Here is a 19,309-nt window from a genome sequence, read left to right on the forward strand (position 1 = left end):
GTTGCAGTATCCACACCACGCTTAAGCCGACCAAGCAGTGCCTACCCTGGTAAATTATATTGTCAGCTCTTCAGGAACAGGTTTTGGCTGCTGATACTTTGGGTGTGAAGGAGATCTGGCCCCGGACTGGGAATGCTAGGCACTGCTGCAACGTGGATGAATAATAATTGAAAGCAGCTCTATCAATTACACACTGTTCTTAATACTTGGAGCTTGTGTAACCTTTCAATGGGAAAATCTTAAACACATGTACGAGCCTTACCTCTAATACGTCTGTCTGGTAAGAATGATCATCTATGGCTATGGCACCATACTAAAGAGCGCCTCCCCAAAATAGTTAATCACCCACTCACTGCTGCCAGAGCTCCTCTTTATCCTCTTGTAGGTGCAGTGTAGTGACTTTGCTTTTTTCCCCGCTGTTTTAAGCAGTGGGTAAACGTACATTGCCAATACTAAGCAACCAGTTCCAATTTAGCTAGCTCAGTCATTCGAGCATTTTAAATCTATTAACAAGCTGGTCATTAAATGAATTCCTGACCTATTTCTTCAGTACTCTAGCTAAGAAACTACCTGATGACCTATGAAAATATCAATGTGATAAGAAAAATTATTAGCTGCACAAGCAGAGCTGCAGTTAGTCACTTTGGCAGCTTCCACCAGCCTGAAGAGAACGATTCACCATTGCCAGCTTCCAGTAATTCCCCAGAATCTGGATTTTGACACAGACTGTGTCTAGATGTCTAGGGGAGACACCATGAAGCTGCTTACACAGGCAGCATGCATCTCCTCTTCCTCAGCTTATTACTGGAAATGTTTTTGGCAATTAGGTGGTGCACGGCAGCCAGGAGCGGAGAGGAGGGCGGGAAGCCCACAGGTGCTGGAGCAGTGCTTGAAGAGCAACCTCCTCTCTCTTTTGCAATCCCTGCCTGCTTGACAGGCCCGGACAGCATTACATCACTTCCTAAAAACAATCAAACGGAGCCCATCTCCCGGAGAAATACAACTCAGAGGCACCGGGGCAGGAAACAGGAAATGTAAATGCTCTGCCGAAGCCCAGAGAGAGCCACGGAGGCCGAGGCAGCATGCAGGCACCCGGCTGGGTCCCGCTGCTGAGCACCCTGCTCCTCGCCCGGGAGGGCAACGGTGAGTGGCCGAGCGAACCTCACTGCCGTGGGGGGCCCTGGGCACGCTGCTGGCAGGGCTGGCCCGGGGGTGACACCCACAGCTGGCCGTGGGGAGAGGGGACCTGCGGGAACTCGCTCGCTGCTGCCTGTGGCTGCGCTTCTTCCCAGCTGCGGCTTGCCCTTTTCTCTTCTCTTCTCCTCGGATGTAAGCCTGCACCATGGCGATTGGATTTACATTGAAGCGTGCGGGGACCTGGTGTCTCTATTCTGGCTCACCAGGTGTTTGGGGTTTAATTTTAATCGTTTCTTGTACCTTCTTTACCCCACACCCACCCTATCAGCCATACGCTATGTCATAGCAAAGCTCAAGACTGAGCTTGCCCTCCACCCAAAAGCCAGCTGCTGATTTCCGCGGTGCTGATGACCCGAAACCTGCTCAATGAAAGAAAACACATTTCTGGAGACAGATATTTGGAAATCTGCCTTGCCAAGCCTTCGGCACCAGGGATCTAGGCGTTTTGAAGGGAAGGACCACGAGGTGGGACAGCCGCTTACGACCGAGTGCTGGAGGCACTTGCTGCAGCCCCCTGCAGAGGGTGGGTTGTGCCGCTCACCGTTCATCGCACCGGGACTGCCTGATGCAGGCAGATGGTTGGGGAAAACCCTCCCTTGGAGGGGCTGACGTGCCCCCCGGCGTCATGCAAATCCCTGCCCAAGTGCCTCGGTACGGACAGAAGCACGTCGCGGCTGCTGGGAGGGAAGGGAGAGCCCTCCGCGCAGCAGGGAGAGGCACTGCTGCTCGCCGCTACCACTGAGCTTCTATGAAAACTTTAAAAGGCACTGGGGAAATAGGTGGTGGCATTGTGCTGTTGTTGTTGTTGTTTTTTTCCTGAAAACCAGCACTATTCCAGGCTGTAAAACCGGGCTGCAGGCTCCAGGCACGCTGCAGAGCTTATCGCGGTTAGCAATCGTGCTTAGCTGTAAGAATGAGCTAAGCGAGTTGTTACAAAATGGTTTGGTCTTGCCTGCATTAATGCAGCCCTGCTGTGCTACGGGCGTGCTAGGAAAATGTGCTCCAAGCTTTGCACGTGCCTCCTGATCAAAGTGACCGGGAGAAGAAAAATCCTGTCGCGAACGGAGCAAAACAGAGGTCCCAGAGAAGCAGAGAGGCAAGACCCCAGGCACGTGGTGTGATGAGGTGCCGGGGAGCTGCCAGCAATTGCTTGCACAATGCATCGAGGTCGCTTGCACTTCCATCACCTCCATGTGCTGGGGGCTGCCCGAGCCCCCGGCCCCCAGAGGGCTGCCATTTCCTGCACAAAGTGCCAGGCAGCTGGGCAAGAGCCTGGCTGGTGTCAGCCCCAGCTGCCCTGAGCGAGCCCTGAGCTGCTGGGGAAAGGTGATGGAGAAGAGGGCAGATCCCTATTCTCCCCCCACAAAGGTGTGCAGGCAGCCCCAGAACATAACCGAGGCTAATGTTGAGGGCAGTTTTTTACTTGGTCTTCTGGGGAAACTGAACTGGAGGGGTTAAAGTTTCTGCAGAGATTCCTATATGCTGCAGGTGGGCCAGGAGAACCTTTGCTGTGGCTGGCCTCCCAGGTGTGTCCTTCGTGCTGACTGCTTTTTGCTTACAGATCAACAGGGCAGGAGCTTTAGGGGAGCTTTCTTCTTTTTTCCTCCAGTCCCAGCCATTGTTGCCTCCCTCAGAGCAGCGTGCTGGAGAAGGGGGCAGAAGCTCCAGGATCCCCACGGTCTCACCTCTGCTGTCTAGAAAGAGCTTTGAAAAATGTAGGTGATGGGAGTAAGATTAGATCTAGCAGCACATCTAAAGGCAGATGGAAGCCTTTATAAACTGTGTTCCCATACCATGCTGGAGCCTTGTAAAATCCTCGCCTCGCCGTTTGGATTATGACGAACAGACGGTTTTGTTCCAGCTACACTGCAATTACTCTGGGGCGGCAGCTCTGTGAGCGTGCCTGAGGTCCCAGCACTGGCTCTGGGTGGAAGGGACTTTGGGGTTTGCACAACACCTACATTGGTGCGTGCCGAGCCTAGAAGTAAATTTAAGGCCCTTCCTATAGTTTGTAACACAGAGCAAGACAAGAAGAAAGGAAGATTTGCTATATATTCTCTCTCCAAAGTGCAGCCCCCTAAAAGCAGATGGGAACCCTTTCTGTCAAACAAATCAATTCTTTGTTTTTATTTACTGCTATTCCTCCTTTCCATCCAGACACACTAACTTCTACTGCATTTATTCAAGTGCTTAGGGGGCATTTCAGGAAATGCCCCTTTTACGGCAGCAAGATTTTATGCTAAATTTCAGTCAGTGACTCCTGTCTGTTGTCCCTCGAGAGACTTCTATGACTGCAGCCGAGCCTTCAGAGCTGCTGAACTTCTAAGTTTGGGGTCCCACTGAGAGCAGGGAGCACTGAGAGGTTTGCACCATGAGTTTCTGGACGCGGTGGAGTTGCACAGGTGCCACGGATGCGAAGCTGGAAGGGCACAGGTTCAAACAGCTGTAACTTGAAGCATGATTCGGTCTTGAAAACGTTTAGCTCTTGGGGTGATGGATGAGGCCGCGGGCTCACGGTCTGGCTCTAAATGCAGGACCAAATGTGCTGTTTAAAGAGCACTTAGGCGGAATGGGCGCGCAGCAAGGAGAAAGCCATTTCCTTTGCCAAGAAGTGAACCTAAAACCCTCTCTCCCCGCTCCGGGTAATACCTAGACAGCACTCTCTAAGCACCCCTCTTTAACAGGATCCTCTCTGCAGATTAGCCGCCCCGAGACGCTCGCTCAGCCCGTCAGAGCGGCGCGTGGGCCCAGCAGCCAGCCCGCGGGGCTCGGAGCAGCGCTGGCGCGCGGCCTGCTGCAGCACGCGGCCCGGGCAGGCCCCAGCCGACCGCAGCGGTCACGGCACCTCCGCCATGGGCGCCACTCGCAGGGCGAGAGGCGGCACGGGTGCGCCAGGCAGCCGCCGAGGTGAGCCCGCGGGCGGAGAGGAGCCGTAGGAGCGCACGTGGTGCGGGGCAGGGCACGGAGGAGGAACGTCGGCCTGCTCTGTGTGGCCTTGTAGGCTTTGCTTCTTTTGTCGCCTTCTCCCGAGTCTTCTGCTCGGTGCGTTTTTGAGACTTACAGGAAGGTCAGGAGAAACAAAAAAATCACAAATTAATAAGCCTGTCTGTTCCATTGACTCAGATCTGGCTTTTCCCATCCCGCTTTCCTCTGCACGTAGGAGCTGTTGTGCAAGCTGAAAAACTCCTTTTGGAGTCTCAGTCTGAGTTCAATGCGAGCCCAGAAGGGAGACCAGGGACTTGCCAGCAGAACCCGGCGTGCTGACTGCGTGCGATTTTTCTTTGCCTCCCATCCAGCCGAAGCCAGAAACCTGTTTGCCTGCTTACTGCATCCAGCAGCTCCTATCACCACCTCTGAGTGCCGCAAAGCAAACCTCAGGGGAAGAAAGGCAGCAACAGCAGAAATGCTGCTTGTTTGTTTGTTTGCTGCACAGCTGCTGATCCTGGCGTGCAAAACTGCTCAGGATGTTCAGCTCCCTTTGCCTCCCTTGAAAGGCAGGCTTGGAGGCACCTCCAAAACTCATCAGTCACTCAAATGTATTTTTTAAGGAGAAAATTCTGAATAATGCCTCATACCACGGTATCTGCATAGAGTGACATAGCCCTTTTGTCATTCATATAATGAATAATACCTCATACCAACTGTAGTGGAACCTTTCTTGAGCCGCTGCTGATGCTTGCTCAAGCATTTGGGCCCCCTGGTGCCCAGATCCTCTTGGTGGTGGGAACACCTTAGCTTCTTGCTCCAGCCTGGTGCTAATGCGGTGGCCAGCTCCCTGTCAGGATGGGGCCCAGCCACACAGCCCCTCTCCCTTCTCTTCTTAAATGAGCAAAAAGTGGTGATGCAGGCTGGGACAAAGCTGTGGTGTACCCTCATCAGCTTCCCTCAAGACGACGTGCAGAAGGCACTGGGTGGGGGTGTCAGAACCTGGCTAAAAGCACAAGGCTGAGCCCAGTAAGAAGTGCTCTGCAAAGTCGAGGAGGTGTCTACACAGAGATCAGATCTGTCTCTCTCTGAGCATGGAGAAAGTGCTTGAATAACATCCCACAAACCCTCCGGCTTTCAGGCACTCTCTGGCCCTGCTCTAAACCTTGCAACATCCAGCTTTCATTCACCTCATGGGGATGTGCCAAGGCAGCAGGTGAAACAAGGGAAATTGGAGCAATATCTTTGCAAGAACCTTGTGCAATTGTCTGCCCAGCTGCTGAAAGACACATTCAAATCTCTCAAAGAAAAGGCCTTAGTAAGAGGAAATACTGCCCAAAGAAGAGATGGTGTTTTGGCCCTGGAATTATGTAAAGCAAACAAAATTACATGGCAACAAGGTCACTCCTTGTAATTTGCCACTTTCTTTGTCTGGAGACTAGAAAAGATAGTTCTATTTCACACAGAGATAACAGATTTGAAATCTGCTTTACAGCTCAAAACCAGTCAAATAAAAAGTAACGGAGACATTAGAAACGTCTCTCTTGGAAATCAAACACAACGTGCGCTGTAGCTGAAAGCCTAGTACTGCATTTAATGAGATGTGACCACTTGCTTTTGCTTTAGAGTCATGTCATGCTTCAGACATTTGGAAAATCCACTTTATCTCTAATAGTAAATGGAAAATAAACTATTTCCCCCACACCCTTTGCACTATTTTTAGCACTGGGCTTGTCATTGTGAACATATCAAATAAGGCAGCTGATGGGTTTCAAGGAGGATGGCTAGAGGAGAAAGAGGAAGCAAGGTCACAGGAATGGTCCTGTGGTACTGCGGTGCAAATATATATGGCCAAAAAATAATAATGGAGAGGTGCTTTCCCTCCCATCCTCTTTGCTGGGATTAATGAGAGCCAGCAGCTCACGCGAGCAGGTCGAGGAGCACACACGTAAGGGGTCACTGCCTGCAAAGGCACTGAAATACTAAGCAGGGAAGAAAGTGACACAGATTACTGACGTGAAGCATTTTGCCATTGAAGAGCTAACATTTTTGTTGTCTTATTGCAGTGGAAGAGGCTGGCGACCTTTGTAGTATCAAATATTTTATTAAAGTATTAGGCATTATTTATTGAGTATTAAAATTATTTATGAAGCATTAACATTCTTTCCTAGCTTTCAGGAGAGGGTGAAACAATCAGGTGCCTGTGTGATAAGCGTGGCACAAAGATCCAGATAAATCACTGCTGTCACACTCGAAGCATTGTATTCATTTGAAATTGGGGTTCGTGTCTTGTGAGATGCTCATCTCCTTTCTGAGACAGACCTGGGTGGCGAGGAGGTGCTGCAGAGTGGGTTAAGCAAGAGATAGCGCTCTCACCCCAGTTTTCCTCTCTTGCTCGGTGTCCCTGGGAAGGACAGATTCCTGTCCTTCTGATTTCTCATTTGTAAAATGGAGATGATAACTGCTCATCTCTCAGGGCCATTATGAAGATTAATGTGTTTACTAAAGCATTTAAAATGCTAAGTACTTTCAGATCCAGTCCTGTGAGATTTGAAATGCCAGTGCTGAGGTGCTGAAAACCTGAAGCTTTTGCTAACTCGAAACCGCGGCTGCCCAGCGCCTGACAAGAGCAGGGAGAATCATGTCACTGCAGAAGCCATGCAGTCCTGTCCTGTGTTACGGCATAAATGCTGCACCACGGCCGCATCCTGTCTGAAAGGGCAGGTGACACAAAAAGTCACCAGTTAACTTCAAGCAGTTAATTTGCATTTGGAAACCTGTAGGTGTAATTTATTGAGGGACTGATTCCCACGCCCCTGGCTACCACAGGATTTTTGTTAATAGCATGGAATACAGCACAGGCCGCAATTTGCTGTGCTGCCATTAAGCTTTAAATCCCATGGCCGTCAACATGGATTTTTAATTGGCATCAAAAAGTCTTGTTTCAGTATCACCAATATAGCCAATTTTAGCCAATTGCTTTGCAAAATATACGCTAAATGAAATCAAAACCCGGATCCAGATTCAAAACCTGCAACCTTCACATTTATGAAAAAGAATCAGCATTGTGTCTTTACCACTGTGAACTGCGTGTGCAGCTGGTACCGTCCCCGTGCTGCTACCTCCTCCAGCCAATGCAGAAGTGAAAGTCAGCAGCGCCTGCAGGCTTCGTGCTTCCTTTTAGACCGGTTCCTCCTTGCTGTGCAGCCAAACAGAGTTAAAGATTCAGAGAAGGGCTCAAAAGGGTAAGGCAAGTGAGCTGGAGGGGCTGGTGAGCCTGGGAGCAGGGTCTCCTCAGGCACAGGCTGAGCATGGAGAGGGACAGCATGCTCAGCAGGGCAGCAGAAAGCTTTTAGGAGAGCGTGAGAGCTGATGTCAACCTGCAGGGCAAACACGGCAGCTGCAGGCAGGCAGACCACAGGGGCTGACATGTCCCCGTGCAAGCCAGCTGAAGAGTCCTGTCACAGTAAGGTGTTGTGACAAACTCGACGTCTAATTTGGCATCTGGTGGCCCAGACTTCACACGTGTGTGCGTGTGTGTGTGCATTTGCTGATTGTCTTTTTTTAAGACATCAAATGAAAAATGAATACTAAATCTGCATGCTTTGACTCTCTGATAACACCAGTAAAACCCACACAATGTTAAGCTGTCCTATGTTTGGCAGGTTCCGAAAATGGCGAGGATGGTTCTGGCTATGGATCACCAGCATTACCCACCGCCACAGTGATACCTTCTCCTGCTGTCACTCCTGCGTCCTCTACAACCGTGGGCAGCACCCAGCCAGTACTGGTCTCTACAAGGCCTACTGAAGGCAGCTCTGGAGCGGAAAGTGTTCCAAGCACTGAACTGCATGACATGAGCAATAATGAGAGCGTAGAGACAGAGGAGCCATCTGTCTTGGTGTACGCTGTCCCCGCTGTGCTGCTGGCCCTGCTGATTTTGCTGGTTATAGCTTTTATAGTAGTCCATAAAAGGAAAAAGTCTAAGCAAGGTAAATTTCTCTTCTCGTGCATCAGGAGGATATCTTTAGCACATGCTTGACATCATTCACAAAATGCTATTTCAAGGACCGGGATGCCCCATTTAGGGTGCTCATTTCTGGTTTTAGCTCCGTGTCTCCTAAGCAGAAAAGGAGCAAAGGAGACTCACGCAGCAGTCCCTCAGCGAGAGCTGGTGCTGCTGCTCTGGCTCCTCGCAGTTCCCATACAGAGAAGGGATGTGGCTGTGCCACGCTGTCCCTGTGCTTGGTAACCCCATGCAAGGTGAATTTAGTGCTCCTCCTGCCTGTACTGCCTACAGGGTGAGGCTGCTGGGAGCTGCGATAGAACAAGAGTTTTTGAGGGCTGAGGCTTTTCAGTCACTTCAAGAAACCCTGGAGGGGAAGTTGCTTGTCTGAATAATAGCTGTTACTTTTTTGTTTGTTTGTTTGCTTTTTTTTTTTTTTTTTTTTCCTATCTTCATTTTGTCTTGGGGTTGTAGCTAGCTTTGTACCCCTTTTGGCATCGGGCTGGCTCAGCTTCATTTGCTTAACTGGGACTTAAGCTGCCACACCAGCCTCTCCCCTTCTCCTCTCCATGAGGAGAGACCCCAGGCAGAGGTGGACTGACCTTGTGCAGGCTGCAGCAAAACCTCCCCTGCTTCCAGTAAATGGTTTTGTAACAGCCGAGGCCCCTTCTCGGGATGCCACTTTCCTCATTACGTCTGCCCCGCCAGGGAACTGGCTGTCCGTGCGCTCCTGCCCACTCTGGCACTGACATCTACTCAGCTCCCCCCAGGCTGAGCTCATGGTGAGCTTCATTTAGTGTGCCTAGGATTAAACGTAACGGGCTGCACTGGAAATGGCAGGCAAGCAGGGCGGGATGTGCTGCCTTTCGTCTAAAAGTGGACGATTATGCCCTTTGAAAACAGAACCTCTTTTAAGTGACCCTATTGAAGGATTTGCCCATAATATAGACAGTGTATATACAAACAGCATAACTATGAACAGCAACTTTTGTTTTCTTTTCCAGATGAGCTGGGAAGTGAAAACGTAAAAAGGTAAAGTTTATGAATATCACTCTTTTAAAAAAATATATTCTTTTACTCTAATAGGCTTGCTGATTTTTGCCCCCTCCGCTGTCTGATTTCATGCACCAAACACCGCTAAATTTGCCATTAATCATTGCAGTGAACACCCTCTAGAGGTGGCTAACGTGCAACTTCGGGGTGTATCTTTCAGGCAACAGGCAAAGGAGAGGCAGCGGGATGGGGCGGGCGAGAGCTGCCCCACGGGGACCCATGCAGCATCTGCCCCTGGCCCCGCCAGCCACCACGAGATATGGCCATGCCACGAGCAGAGGTCGGTCCCCGGGCTCACCACAGGCTCTTGCTGTTCAGAATAAGCTTCGTGTCCAGCTTCCTCATCTTTCAAGGTTGCCCTATGTGAGGCAGCTGCCCTGGAAGTAATCCTCCGGCTGCTGCAAGAACCTGCTGAGATCTGCGCAGCTCTTCCCCCAGTGATAACTTTTATTGAGCTCTATCTTGCCAATCAACATAAAGATATTAAATTGTTTTTTTTTTGGGGGGGGGGTGCTAAAAACAATTTTTCTACCATGTGATTACAGGAATGATTGGTAAAGAGAAGACTAAATGGAGATATTTAAATACATGCAGAGTTAGGATAGCTATGACCATTCCTTTTTAAGTGGCTAGTCTGGGGCAGCTTTCCAGAGCGGCCATAAATGCCTGGAATTATGAGGGAGTCATGCACAACTACTGCCTTATATGTTTTCTGATTTAAGCCTTTTGTGTAATGTCCTTTTCTCAAGTCCTATTTTTGAAGAAGACACCCCCTCTGTTATGGAGATAGAAATGGAAGAGCTTGATAAGTGGATGAACAGCATGAACAAAAATGGTACACGGTAACCCCTCTACTCCATCATCCCTCTCTTTCTAGCTGACGTAGATCCCACGCGTAGAAAATCAATGTAAGGCATTTTGTATTTGTGTCACTGATTTTCCTAAAACATTTTTAGTTGTGTTCTTTACTCTTTACTACAGAAATAGCACGAATGTCAGGGGTAGGATTGTTCAGAGGAGTATTTTAGTTTGTGTGGGAGCTTATTTTTAACATATGAGGGAATATCATAAATGTTTTGAGTTTCCAGTAGACACTTGTTAAAAACAAGTATAGCTCTGAACAGAAATTATATTTTTAAATGCACATTTTAATGCTAGATACTAGTTTCTTTGAAGAATCCAGTCCTTTCCGTCTTCAGACTTTCTACAGTTCTGTGGTCCACGTTGTGCTGTTGCAGAAGAAACAAGTATTTACTCGTAGCTCAGACCACTGTTTACGTAAAATCACTGCCAAGATCTTATCACTGCCCCCCTCCCCTTGTTGTTTCCTTTCCCTCGCTTGCCATCTCTGCTGCACGAAGCACAAGCTGCTCTTTGCTGCTGCTCCCTGACTACGTCCTCCCCAGTGAGTCTGCCGCAATCAGTACCCGCTGTGCCTACCACCAGAAGCATCTTCAGCTCCCTCTTAGCTACTTCTTTTTCAAGCATCTTATATTTTTCCCTAATTTTCTCCCAGCTGAAAATCCCTAATCTGCATCCTCTTTCAAGGTTCTCCTCCCAAAGCGCAGGTCTTCTGTAAGGGGTGAATTAGCTGGGACCTGATCACGAACTGATATGTAACAAGCCGCGCTAACAGCTTCTCACTGGCTAGGAAATGCTGAAACCTTGTTTTTAAATTCCTGGTCCCTCGCCTTCCATCCAAACAGCCCATCTGTCTGACCTCCTAGAGATGTTTTGTGTTTTAGGACATAAAACCCTTTGGAGCATCTCTTCCCATTAGCAAAACTCTCCAGATGATGGGGTTTTGACCTTCTCGGTCTATAATCTCCAGCAGAAAACAAGTTCTAAGAGGCAGTCATGAAATTAAAGCATTAAGTACAACACATAGAGAAACACTGAATTTTTAATTTCTGTGGACAGAAGAGAGCAAACATTTTGCATTATGCTTCTTTCAGTAATGTTTCCTAAATCCCACCCCCACATTCCCCACTGGACAATGAAGCATAGGTGCAGCTGTAAGCTGTGGAGGGCTAACAAATTGTCCTCTCAAGGTAGCTCGTGGGAAACAGTCCTCAAAGGTAGTGTGCTTGTGTATGTGTACACAAACAACTGAAACATATCTAACAGAGAAGTTACCACAACACCTATCAAAGGGAAGGAGGATTTAAAACACATAATATTTACACTGCTTGGTACATGCAGATTTTATAGATAAAATGATGCAGAAGAGCAGGTTTATGTACTAGAGTGGCTGCACACAAAAAAAAAAAGTTGATGCAATTCTGAAATAAAACAGAGTAACTGCCAAGAGTAACTATCATCTTGTTTCTTATCCTGTTTCAGCTGATTGTGAATGTTTGCCTACTGTGAGAGAAGAAGAAAAAGAATCGATGGCCAACCCGAGGTACTTTTAATTCATTATGTTATTTGAAGAAATATGGTCAAAGTGAGTCATTCCAAAATAATCTCACTTTTTATATACATAATTATAAAAGACTGATTCTGGGGCCTACTTAGGTTTTAAAGTTTTCATGTACAAGGACTGATTCCAACTCAAACGTTTTGACACTCCTTAAATTTTAAACCAGTTGCCGCCCGTAAATCGCACCCCTAACTAACCCTGCAGTGGCAAACCAGTGTGAGACAGATGACCGCACTGCAGAGACCGAGTTTTCCTCACCGGTCAGACTTTAATCACAGCTTCCTGAAGTGTTTACACCAGCTCCCAGAGCAGCTTGCCGAAAGATTTTCCCAGCGCTGCCCTGCAGCCAGCTCAGGGGCCAGGAGGGATGCAGAACAGCCATCCCAACAGCTTGTCAGCTACCAAACAGCTGGGGTGTAAGAGGCTTTTGGGGCACAATGACATCCTCAGTCAAGTTCCTTTCCAGAACATAAACAGTCATTTGGAGAAAAAACAACATAGCCTACCAACTTTAGCAGGCATTTTAAATACGGTCTCCGTTAAAGTGCTTCTGTGCTGTACTGCCATTAACCCCATTGAGTGGCAGGGATTTGGCTCCCAACTGGCTGCGGGTGCCTTTGGGCTACACGTTCCCATGGGTGCCCCACCTGTAAGATGGAGATATCGCCACTTTGAAGCACTGCAGCCAGGCGTAAGCCGTGATTCCGAATGGCAGCCCTGTTCAGATAAGGTTGTTTCAGTCAGAGTGAAGGTACACATGTCAGTAAAACTTATTTTCTTATAGCTGGTGTCCTAGGACCAGCTGTGATGCCTCTGAAGGGTAGGAAGGCAAACAAGCCCATGTAGGAAGATGAGATTTCTCTTGCCAACATTCAGAACTGCTCAGACAAAGGGCATTATCTGAGTACAAAGGGCAAGACTGCTTAGTTTAAGCAAATTTGTTCTCAAATTATGTTAAAAAAAAAGTTAAGACTTCATTTTTGAGCATTCGGTATGGGAAACATCTCAGTGCCTCACTGAACACAATTGGCTGAGTGTTATTTTCCTTTTTCATGCAAGTTGCTGGGGGGTTCAGTTAAGACTTAAATGCTTTCAGCTGTGAACTGGTTTTAGATAAGACAGCATTTTAAGATAGCATTTTGAAAAAATCCGAAGCAAACTGTTGCAATAATGGCATTTTCCGAACGAAAGTTTTTTCCAAAACTACTTCGCAGAGTGAGTGACTTTTTAATATAAAATTTTAAAAAGGCTTTAAGAAAAGAACAATATGGTGCTGAAATATTGATAAGTTAATGCTTAAAACTACTTTTTCAAAGTTCACTTTACACGAAATGTTGGAATGTGCTTCATTTCAAAGTGAAAATATATTTGAAATAGTGCCATTTTCTGGCAAACAAACAAATGAACAAATTGGTGCCCGTTCATTTCTGTGATCAAACCTTGTCAGACCAAAGAGGACTTTTTCCCCCCACCAAACTCTTTGCTGAGTACTGAAGAGAAATACATGCAGCTAAACAGGTGTTTCAGCACCAATTTTGAGAAAGAAAAGTGAAAAAGTATGAAGCAAAAGAAAAGAAAGCTATTATTCTGGCTAAAACTCTTACAAGCATCAAGGCTGTGGAGTGCTGCACCAGGGGCAAGGCATGACAGCCCTAGCTCCCTCAAAGGTGGTGCTCATCTACCCTGCACATAAGCTCACTAAGTAAAAACATCCGTGTATACAGATATGTTTTGCGTGTATATAATCTTTTATAAATGTATATTAATGTCTTGCACGTGAAACCTAGTGCTAAAATCCCAACCAGGATTCCTGTGCACGCAGGAGAGGGCAGCAGGTGAGGTGAAGGGGAGGGCACAGAACAAATCTCTTCTCTGGGGAACTTTTTCTCCCCCAGCAAAGAGAGGCACAGCACCCACCTCTGTAGGGTGCTGAGATGGACGGAACAAAGCACCCCCTGCCTCACCACACCCACTGGGTGCCCTCCTGCTTTTTCTGTCTGGAAAAAGGGTGGCTCTTCCCTATAGAGTGATGGTCTGCGTGGGGAACAAATCGTTATTACGGAAAGAAATCCTCTCTGCCCAGCCTGCACCTCAGCTTAGGAAAATAATAAAAAGCCATGAAAAATATTAAGATTGTGTCCCTTTAAACTTCAGCAGTGGTTCTCAACCCTGCTGTTAGTGCTGATGGAAATCCATCCAGCTGATAACAGAAGTTGCATTTTTCATGTCTGTGTGAACTAAACATTAAGAAAGTGCTAGGGAGCAAGCTATCTAGGCAGAAGTCAGAGGGGCAAAAAGAAAATTAATATATTACGAGTCTAGGTTTAATATATATATAAGAAAACCACGTAAAACGTTATCCTCAAGTGCGTGAAGAGGGGATTTTATTCCTCAGTCCTTGTCTGGGAGCAGGAGAAAGCTCATGCTGGATAGCCTCCAGCCAACAGAAAAGTGGGATCATCCCTTGCTCACAGGCTGTAGAACTACAGATGGGCTCATCTGGTGTGCTGCACGGCTGACATTTGCTTTCTGTTAACACCTTCTCGTGGGCTGAACAGACACTATTGCATATTTTTTCTGCTGAGACACAAGCGAACAAGCAGCGTGACACCGGTGTTTTTTTCTCTTCCATGTACACCCAGTGATGGTGAATCATGAAGTCACAGCAGCAGAGAACTGCTTAAAGGGAAGCAGCACACGAGCTGACAGACCCCAGATCCCGGATGAACTGGATTTAAACATGATTCATCTCAAAAGGCTGGAGGAGCAAATGCTTTTGTTGTGCCCTGCTACTTATAATCTTCAGAAAAGAAGCATCAAGACAAAAAAAATAAAGAGAAAAGTGCTATAGTAGGACTAGGAGGTTGACTTAAATTCCTTCCGTAGTGACATTCATCACCAGTCAAGAGAAACATTTTCCCCACCCCAAAAAAGAGCTGTCCATGTTTCTGTGTAGCTCTCCTTTTCTGCATAGCGCAGCACCTAAGAGCATGTATGCGCTAAATTCGGTGGGCTGTTTGTTCATTCTTTTTGATTTAAACAGCACCCATAATTCTGGATTGCACTGGTTTAGTGTGTTCAAATCAGACTGTTGAGCTCATATCGATGTCATGTTTACTTTTCAATTTGTTTTTTTGTAATGGTGCACTGATTTGCACAGGACTTATGCTTAGGGCAGTAAAAGACTAGGACTAGCAGACAGCTGCGAGGACAGACAGCAGCTGAAGTGGTCCCAAAGGATTTGCCAGGAGGCAGCCTGCAGCCCAGCAAGGGTACAATCCCCCTAGCAAGCATTTTCTTTTTCAAACTAAAGATGCCATAGAAATTAAAAATATTATTTCAATATTGCCTTTGAGTTAGCCCACTCCACAGCTCAGCACTGTGCTAGATCTCACTACCCAGCACTTCTTCCTGCGCAGCACTGCTCACCAACATCAACCTGCTTCAGGCACGCTCAGCTTGAAAATGCTTCTCCTCATCAAAATGGGCTGGGAGATTGAACAATTCAGTGCTCATACCAAACACATCTGGTAGATAAGCATGCATTATTCCTAACCACTTGGTCAAGGACTTCAGCTGCAAGAAGATTACAGCTTCAGGTTTTGAAGACTGAGCTTGGAATATCTGAAAGACATTGGCTTCTCAACATGCCTGCTCTCCTTCAGTGACACTGGAAACCAGACTCCTGAGATACCTCAAGTTGAGAGCACAAGAGCGCAAACATTGTATTACTCCCACTGATTTTAGGTGGCGAGTCTTACTGATGTGGTTTAAATGTGCAACACACGAAACTGGATACTTGTCTGTGCAAAGCTTCCCCTCCACTGTATTGAAAGCTTGCATCTTATGACACCTTAGATCCTTCCATATCACATCCTACCTGTCCTCATATTCTATTCAAATGAGAAACTTCCTGGTCAATAGCTCTTCATTATGCTCAGTTTTCTTTTATTTGCAAATATTTTACTAATATATGTTCATGCCTAGCTTGGTTAAAGAGAGCAAGTGAACAGTACCCCCAGAGCCCTAGGATGACAATTAATGCTCACTAACATCTGACAAATACAGAGGAGGGGTCAACTTTGTGAATAATTGAGAATGTGTCAAACAGAAAAAAGTGTTTACAGCTAACCATTTTCCTGAATGTATTCATCACTGAATATGAACTGACTAGTAATTTCCTCAAAGAGTAAATATTTCCTCATTGTTCAAAGACAATTTATTGCAAATACTGGATTTAATACGGGTGATGCTAAATTAATTTTCCTTGCTTCGATGATTTTTAACTTTGAAAAAATGTTGTAAGAGATAAATGTAAAACATTTTTTTCAAACATTTTCACAAGTTCCTGACAGTAAAATCACTCTCTAGAACACTGATTTACAGTAATACAATCACAGGGGAAAAAGGGGAAGACAAATTAAGACAAGTAGAAAAAAATAGAAGCAGATATTTTCCAGGAGCAGTTTTGTTACCAGTTTCTTCCCAACGGAACTAAGTTGCTACGCTAAGGCTTCCTACAGTTTGCAAAGCAATATTCAGAAGATGTTCAAAAGAATGTTTTCTGTAACCGCTCGTGAGAAAACAATGTGCTTTGAGACCATTACTCATTACTGGTTGTGTGGCTGGCATGCAGTGGTTTGCAACAGCAGCATCCCATGGTGCCTCTTGCCCTACTCCAGCCCACACCACCCCACATCCAGCAAGTGCTGCCTTCTCCAAGAAGCCAGCTGAAGCCCAGCTCAGACAAAGAACCAAGGTCTATGCCTCTTCCTGTGGTGCTTTTTTTAGTTGACTTCAAAACTTACCCGACCCCTCAAAATGGCATTCTGTGGCGTACCAGAACCACGACATGATGATCCTTCACCCTGTCCTAGCCATGGATCTAGGACAGTGAATAATGCACTACAGTGCATGGAGACTGCTTCAGAACAGACTGTTGTGCATATATTCTGTTGTTGGTTTTGAATTACTATTAATCCCCAATTGGTCAAAATGCTGCACAGTTTCAAGTAATTTTCTTGGACACTTGGTTTCCCTGAAAGATTTAAGTAAAAACTGGAGGGAACACATTTTCTGTAAAGTTATGTTAATAAGCATTAACCCTTGTTCTGAAGTTCATCATTAGCAATTTCTACCTCAAGCTTTAAATTAATTCTTTCCAGAATTAATCTTGAGGTGACAGCTCTATAAAGAGCCAGATTACGCCACTTACCCTTTCTAAAAAACTTAGACCAGGACATGTCTTTCCTTCTTCCAGAACTTTCTAACCATTTCAAAATACAAAATAAGGGCTTGGACATTTCCCTGGCCAATTCTGGATGCAACTTATCTGCCATTTTTAAAGGCAGTAGATCTAATCTAAAAGTTGCCAAGTTACTATTGAAAAGTTAGGACTTGATTAAATCTTGTCCTCCCTATGCAAAAGAGACCAGGTGTTGAATGATTTGTATTGCAAGATAGTTATGGATACTTCTAATAGGTCCCCTCAGTACTCTGAGTGAGTTTAGTGTTTCTATTTTCTCTTAACATAGACTTTTATGGCTTTTTCTCCTTTCCCTCTGATCTCCTAGTCTTAACAACAGACTCCTCTGGAGGCTGATGTGATAACCCCACTGCCTCTCCAGGCTGCCCATTTCACCCCTCTAGTATCTTTCTTTCATTTCTATGTGGACTTAGGCATTTTCCAAGGCCATCACTCAGCATCCATTTAGGTTACAGCCAAGCATCTCTGCAGACCCCAGCAGTTATGGATGAAGCTTCAGCATGGTCACGGCCTTGATTCCTTTCTTCCTCACTCCCATCCAATATTCCCCTCTCCTGGATAATAGCCTGCCCATTGCACTTCAGTCTGTTTTATACTTTTCATCTGTTCCTGCTCATTTTCTTTCACATACACTGGTGATCTCTATATTAATCATGTAGGTGGACTAAACTACACTGGATTTAGACCATCTTGCTCCTGCACTACTACAGCCAAAGGGTTAAAATATTCTAGTTTACATGTACTAACATTATACCTCCTCTTTGTTCACGTTAATTTTTCCCTAAATGATTTACACAGTCAGGTCCTCTAGCCTACAAAACAAAGAGCAGCACAACCAGGCAGCAGATAGTATGGTAGCAGATTATTTTAATATTGCCATGGACTATATAGATTATGCCTCTGCTGTAACATCCTAATCATCTGCCTGGTCTAAACAGATCCATCCCACCATCATTTTGCCACCAAGTGATGACTCAAGTTATTATTCCTCTGTAGAAACCAAGGAAAAACACACAAATAGGAAGTTACTTGCACTACGTGCTACTCTACAATGTTCAGCAAATGTGATGATCCCTAAATAACTGTTACCTCTTCCCTTATTTTCTTCAAGTACTTGAGCAGTTGTTACCAACATTCCTCAGGACAATTACATATCTAATTTAGAGTAAGCAATTTTTGTCCTACAGAAAGCAGTAAGCTACAGACCCAAAAGAAGACTTGTTTGAGAACCATATGGATAAAAAGGAGGGTAATTGAGAACTATCATCCTCCTAGATGTGATGAAATCAATACGTTAAAGAAGATTTTCAACAAAGTAGAAATAACACCTCCATAAAATTACAAATACAGAGTACTGGCATCACCAGCAGTTAATAGCACAACAGTCCTGCACTCAAACACATAACCTTCCATTAACCCCACAAAAAGAAGGTTGCTTTTGGTTTCTAGGAAATCGTAAGTCATGCATCCCCAGATATCTACTGATTTATGAGATCAAAATAATTAATATTTTCAGTGCCAAATCCAATGGAAGGCTATGAGAAAACACCGTTTACTTTTTGTGTATGAAATTGCTGTATGTGCAATTGTTTTGTCAAAGAGCTGTTTCAAATAATTTTGTAATGTAAATATTTCAAAGTCATAATATCACTTAGATGTATTTAAGAGCATCAGATTTAAGACAACTTTTTCTAATAAAGGTTTATAGTAGTTTTTAGTGCCTACTGTTCCTCTTTTTACCCATAGTCCTGCTAATCCATTCTTGTCAGTAAGTGCTAGTTTTCTACTTGATGACTTGGAGACTACTCAGTCCATGAAAGCAGATGTGCAGAGACATGTGGTATGTAGATACACTACTCTCATCATCAAGTTGAAATATAGGCAAAACATTAGCCTTTCCAAGTTACAGAAGTGCTTTGAAATTAAAGTTAGCTGAAGAAACAAAGCTGCTTTGTATTTCACTGTATTTCTGTTGGGCTATTCCAGATTGTCTTAGTAATAGTCAAATTTTCTCTCCAGCGAAGTCAGCAAAGACCAACCACAGCCTTGCCATGGGTGGCCATAGCTGTCTTTTAATGATCAATTGCTTCTGAGGTTATTCCAGTTAAGCACCAAAATGGGAGTCTGCAAGTGGACAAAGCTGCTAAAACAAGTTTAGATAGAGATTTAGAAGAGGCTAATAAAGCAGTACGTTGCTTTTCACTTTCATCAATCACATAACAGAAAGTTTCATTAGAGGGGAGCAAAACAGGTTGGAGGTGTCAAAACTCAAGCCACTGGGCCTCCTCTATGACTCAGGCCTCCTTGCCACCTTTGTCAACATTGACATGAAATGACTACTACCCAACATAGCACTTATCAAGAGCTGTCTCCATAGGATGTAACTTGCCTAGCACCACAGAAGATCAACATACACAACTTTTATATCTGATACAAGTGT

At 45.6% G+C, this 19,309-nt stretch overlaps 1 protein-coding gene across 5 annotated transcripts; it reads left to right on the forward strand.

Annotated features, from left to right (window-relative positions):
* Nucleotides 1-911: 911 nt before the first annotated feature.
* Nucleotides 912-18,581, forward strand: TMEM154 (transmembrane protein 154). 5 transcript variants are annotated; one of them, XM_040555904.1, is made up of 7 exons: nucleotides 919-1,143; nucleotides 7,788-8,114; nucleotides 9,133-9,160; nucleotides 9,342-9,461; nucleotides 9,931-10,016; nucleotides 11,525-11,585; nucleotides 14,246-18,581. In XM_040555904.1, the coding sequence occupies exons 1-7, from the start codon at nucleotides 1,083-1,085 to the stop codon at nucleotides 14,259-14,261; spliced, it is 699 nt and encodes a 232-aa protein (XP_040411838.1). In that variant the 5' UTR covers nucleotides 919-1,082; the 3' UTR covers nucleotides 14,262-18,581. The 5 variants fall into 5 exon arrangements, 3 of the variants coding, with proteins under 3 accessions (XP_040411838.1, XP_040411840.1, XP_040411839.1); XR_005819505.1 differs by lacking the exon at nucleotides 14,246-18,581 and having other exon boundaries at nucleotides 912-1,143; nucleotides 9,931-10,089; nucleotides 11,525-11,568; XM_040555905.1 differs by lacking the exon at nucleotides 9,342-9,461 and having other exon boundaries at nucleotides 935-1,143.
* Nucleotides 18,582-19,309: the final 728 nt, after the last annotated feature.

The sequence above is a fragment of the Cygnus olor genome, chromosome 4 (genome assembly GCF_009769625.2).
Source record: "Cygnus olor isolate bCygOlo1 chromosome 4, bCygOlo1.pri.v2, whole genome shotgun sequence".
In the NCBI taxonomy this organism is placed as follows: domain Eukaryota; kingdom Metazoa; phylum Chordata; class Aves; order Anseriformes; family Anatidae; genus Cygnus; species Cygnus olor.

What these genes read in the sequence shown, in the direction of transcription:
- TMEM154 (XM_040555904.1), top strand. Translation starts at nt 1,083, where the DNA reads ATGCAGGCACCCGGCTGGGTCCCGCTGCTGAGCACCCTGCTCCTCGCC. An exon ending in AAGGAAAAAGTCTAAGCAAG is followed by an intron (nt 8,115 to 9,132) that starts GTAAATTTCTCT and finishes TTTCTTTTCCAG; the next exon opens with ATGAGCTGGGAAGTGAAAAC. An exon ending in GAACAGCATGAACAAAAATG is followed by an intron (nt 10,017 to 11,524) that starts GTACACGGTAAC and finishes ATCCTGTTTCAG; the next exon opens with CTGATTGTGAATGTTTGCCT.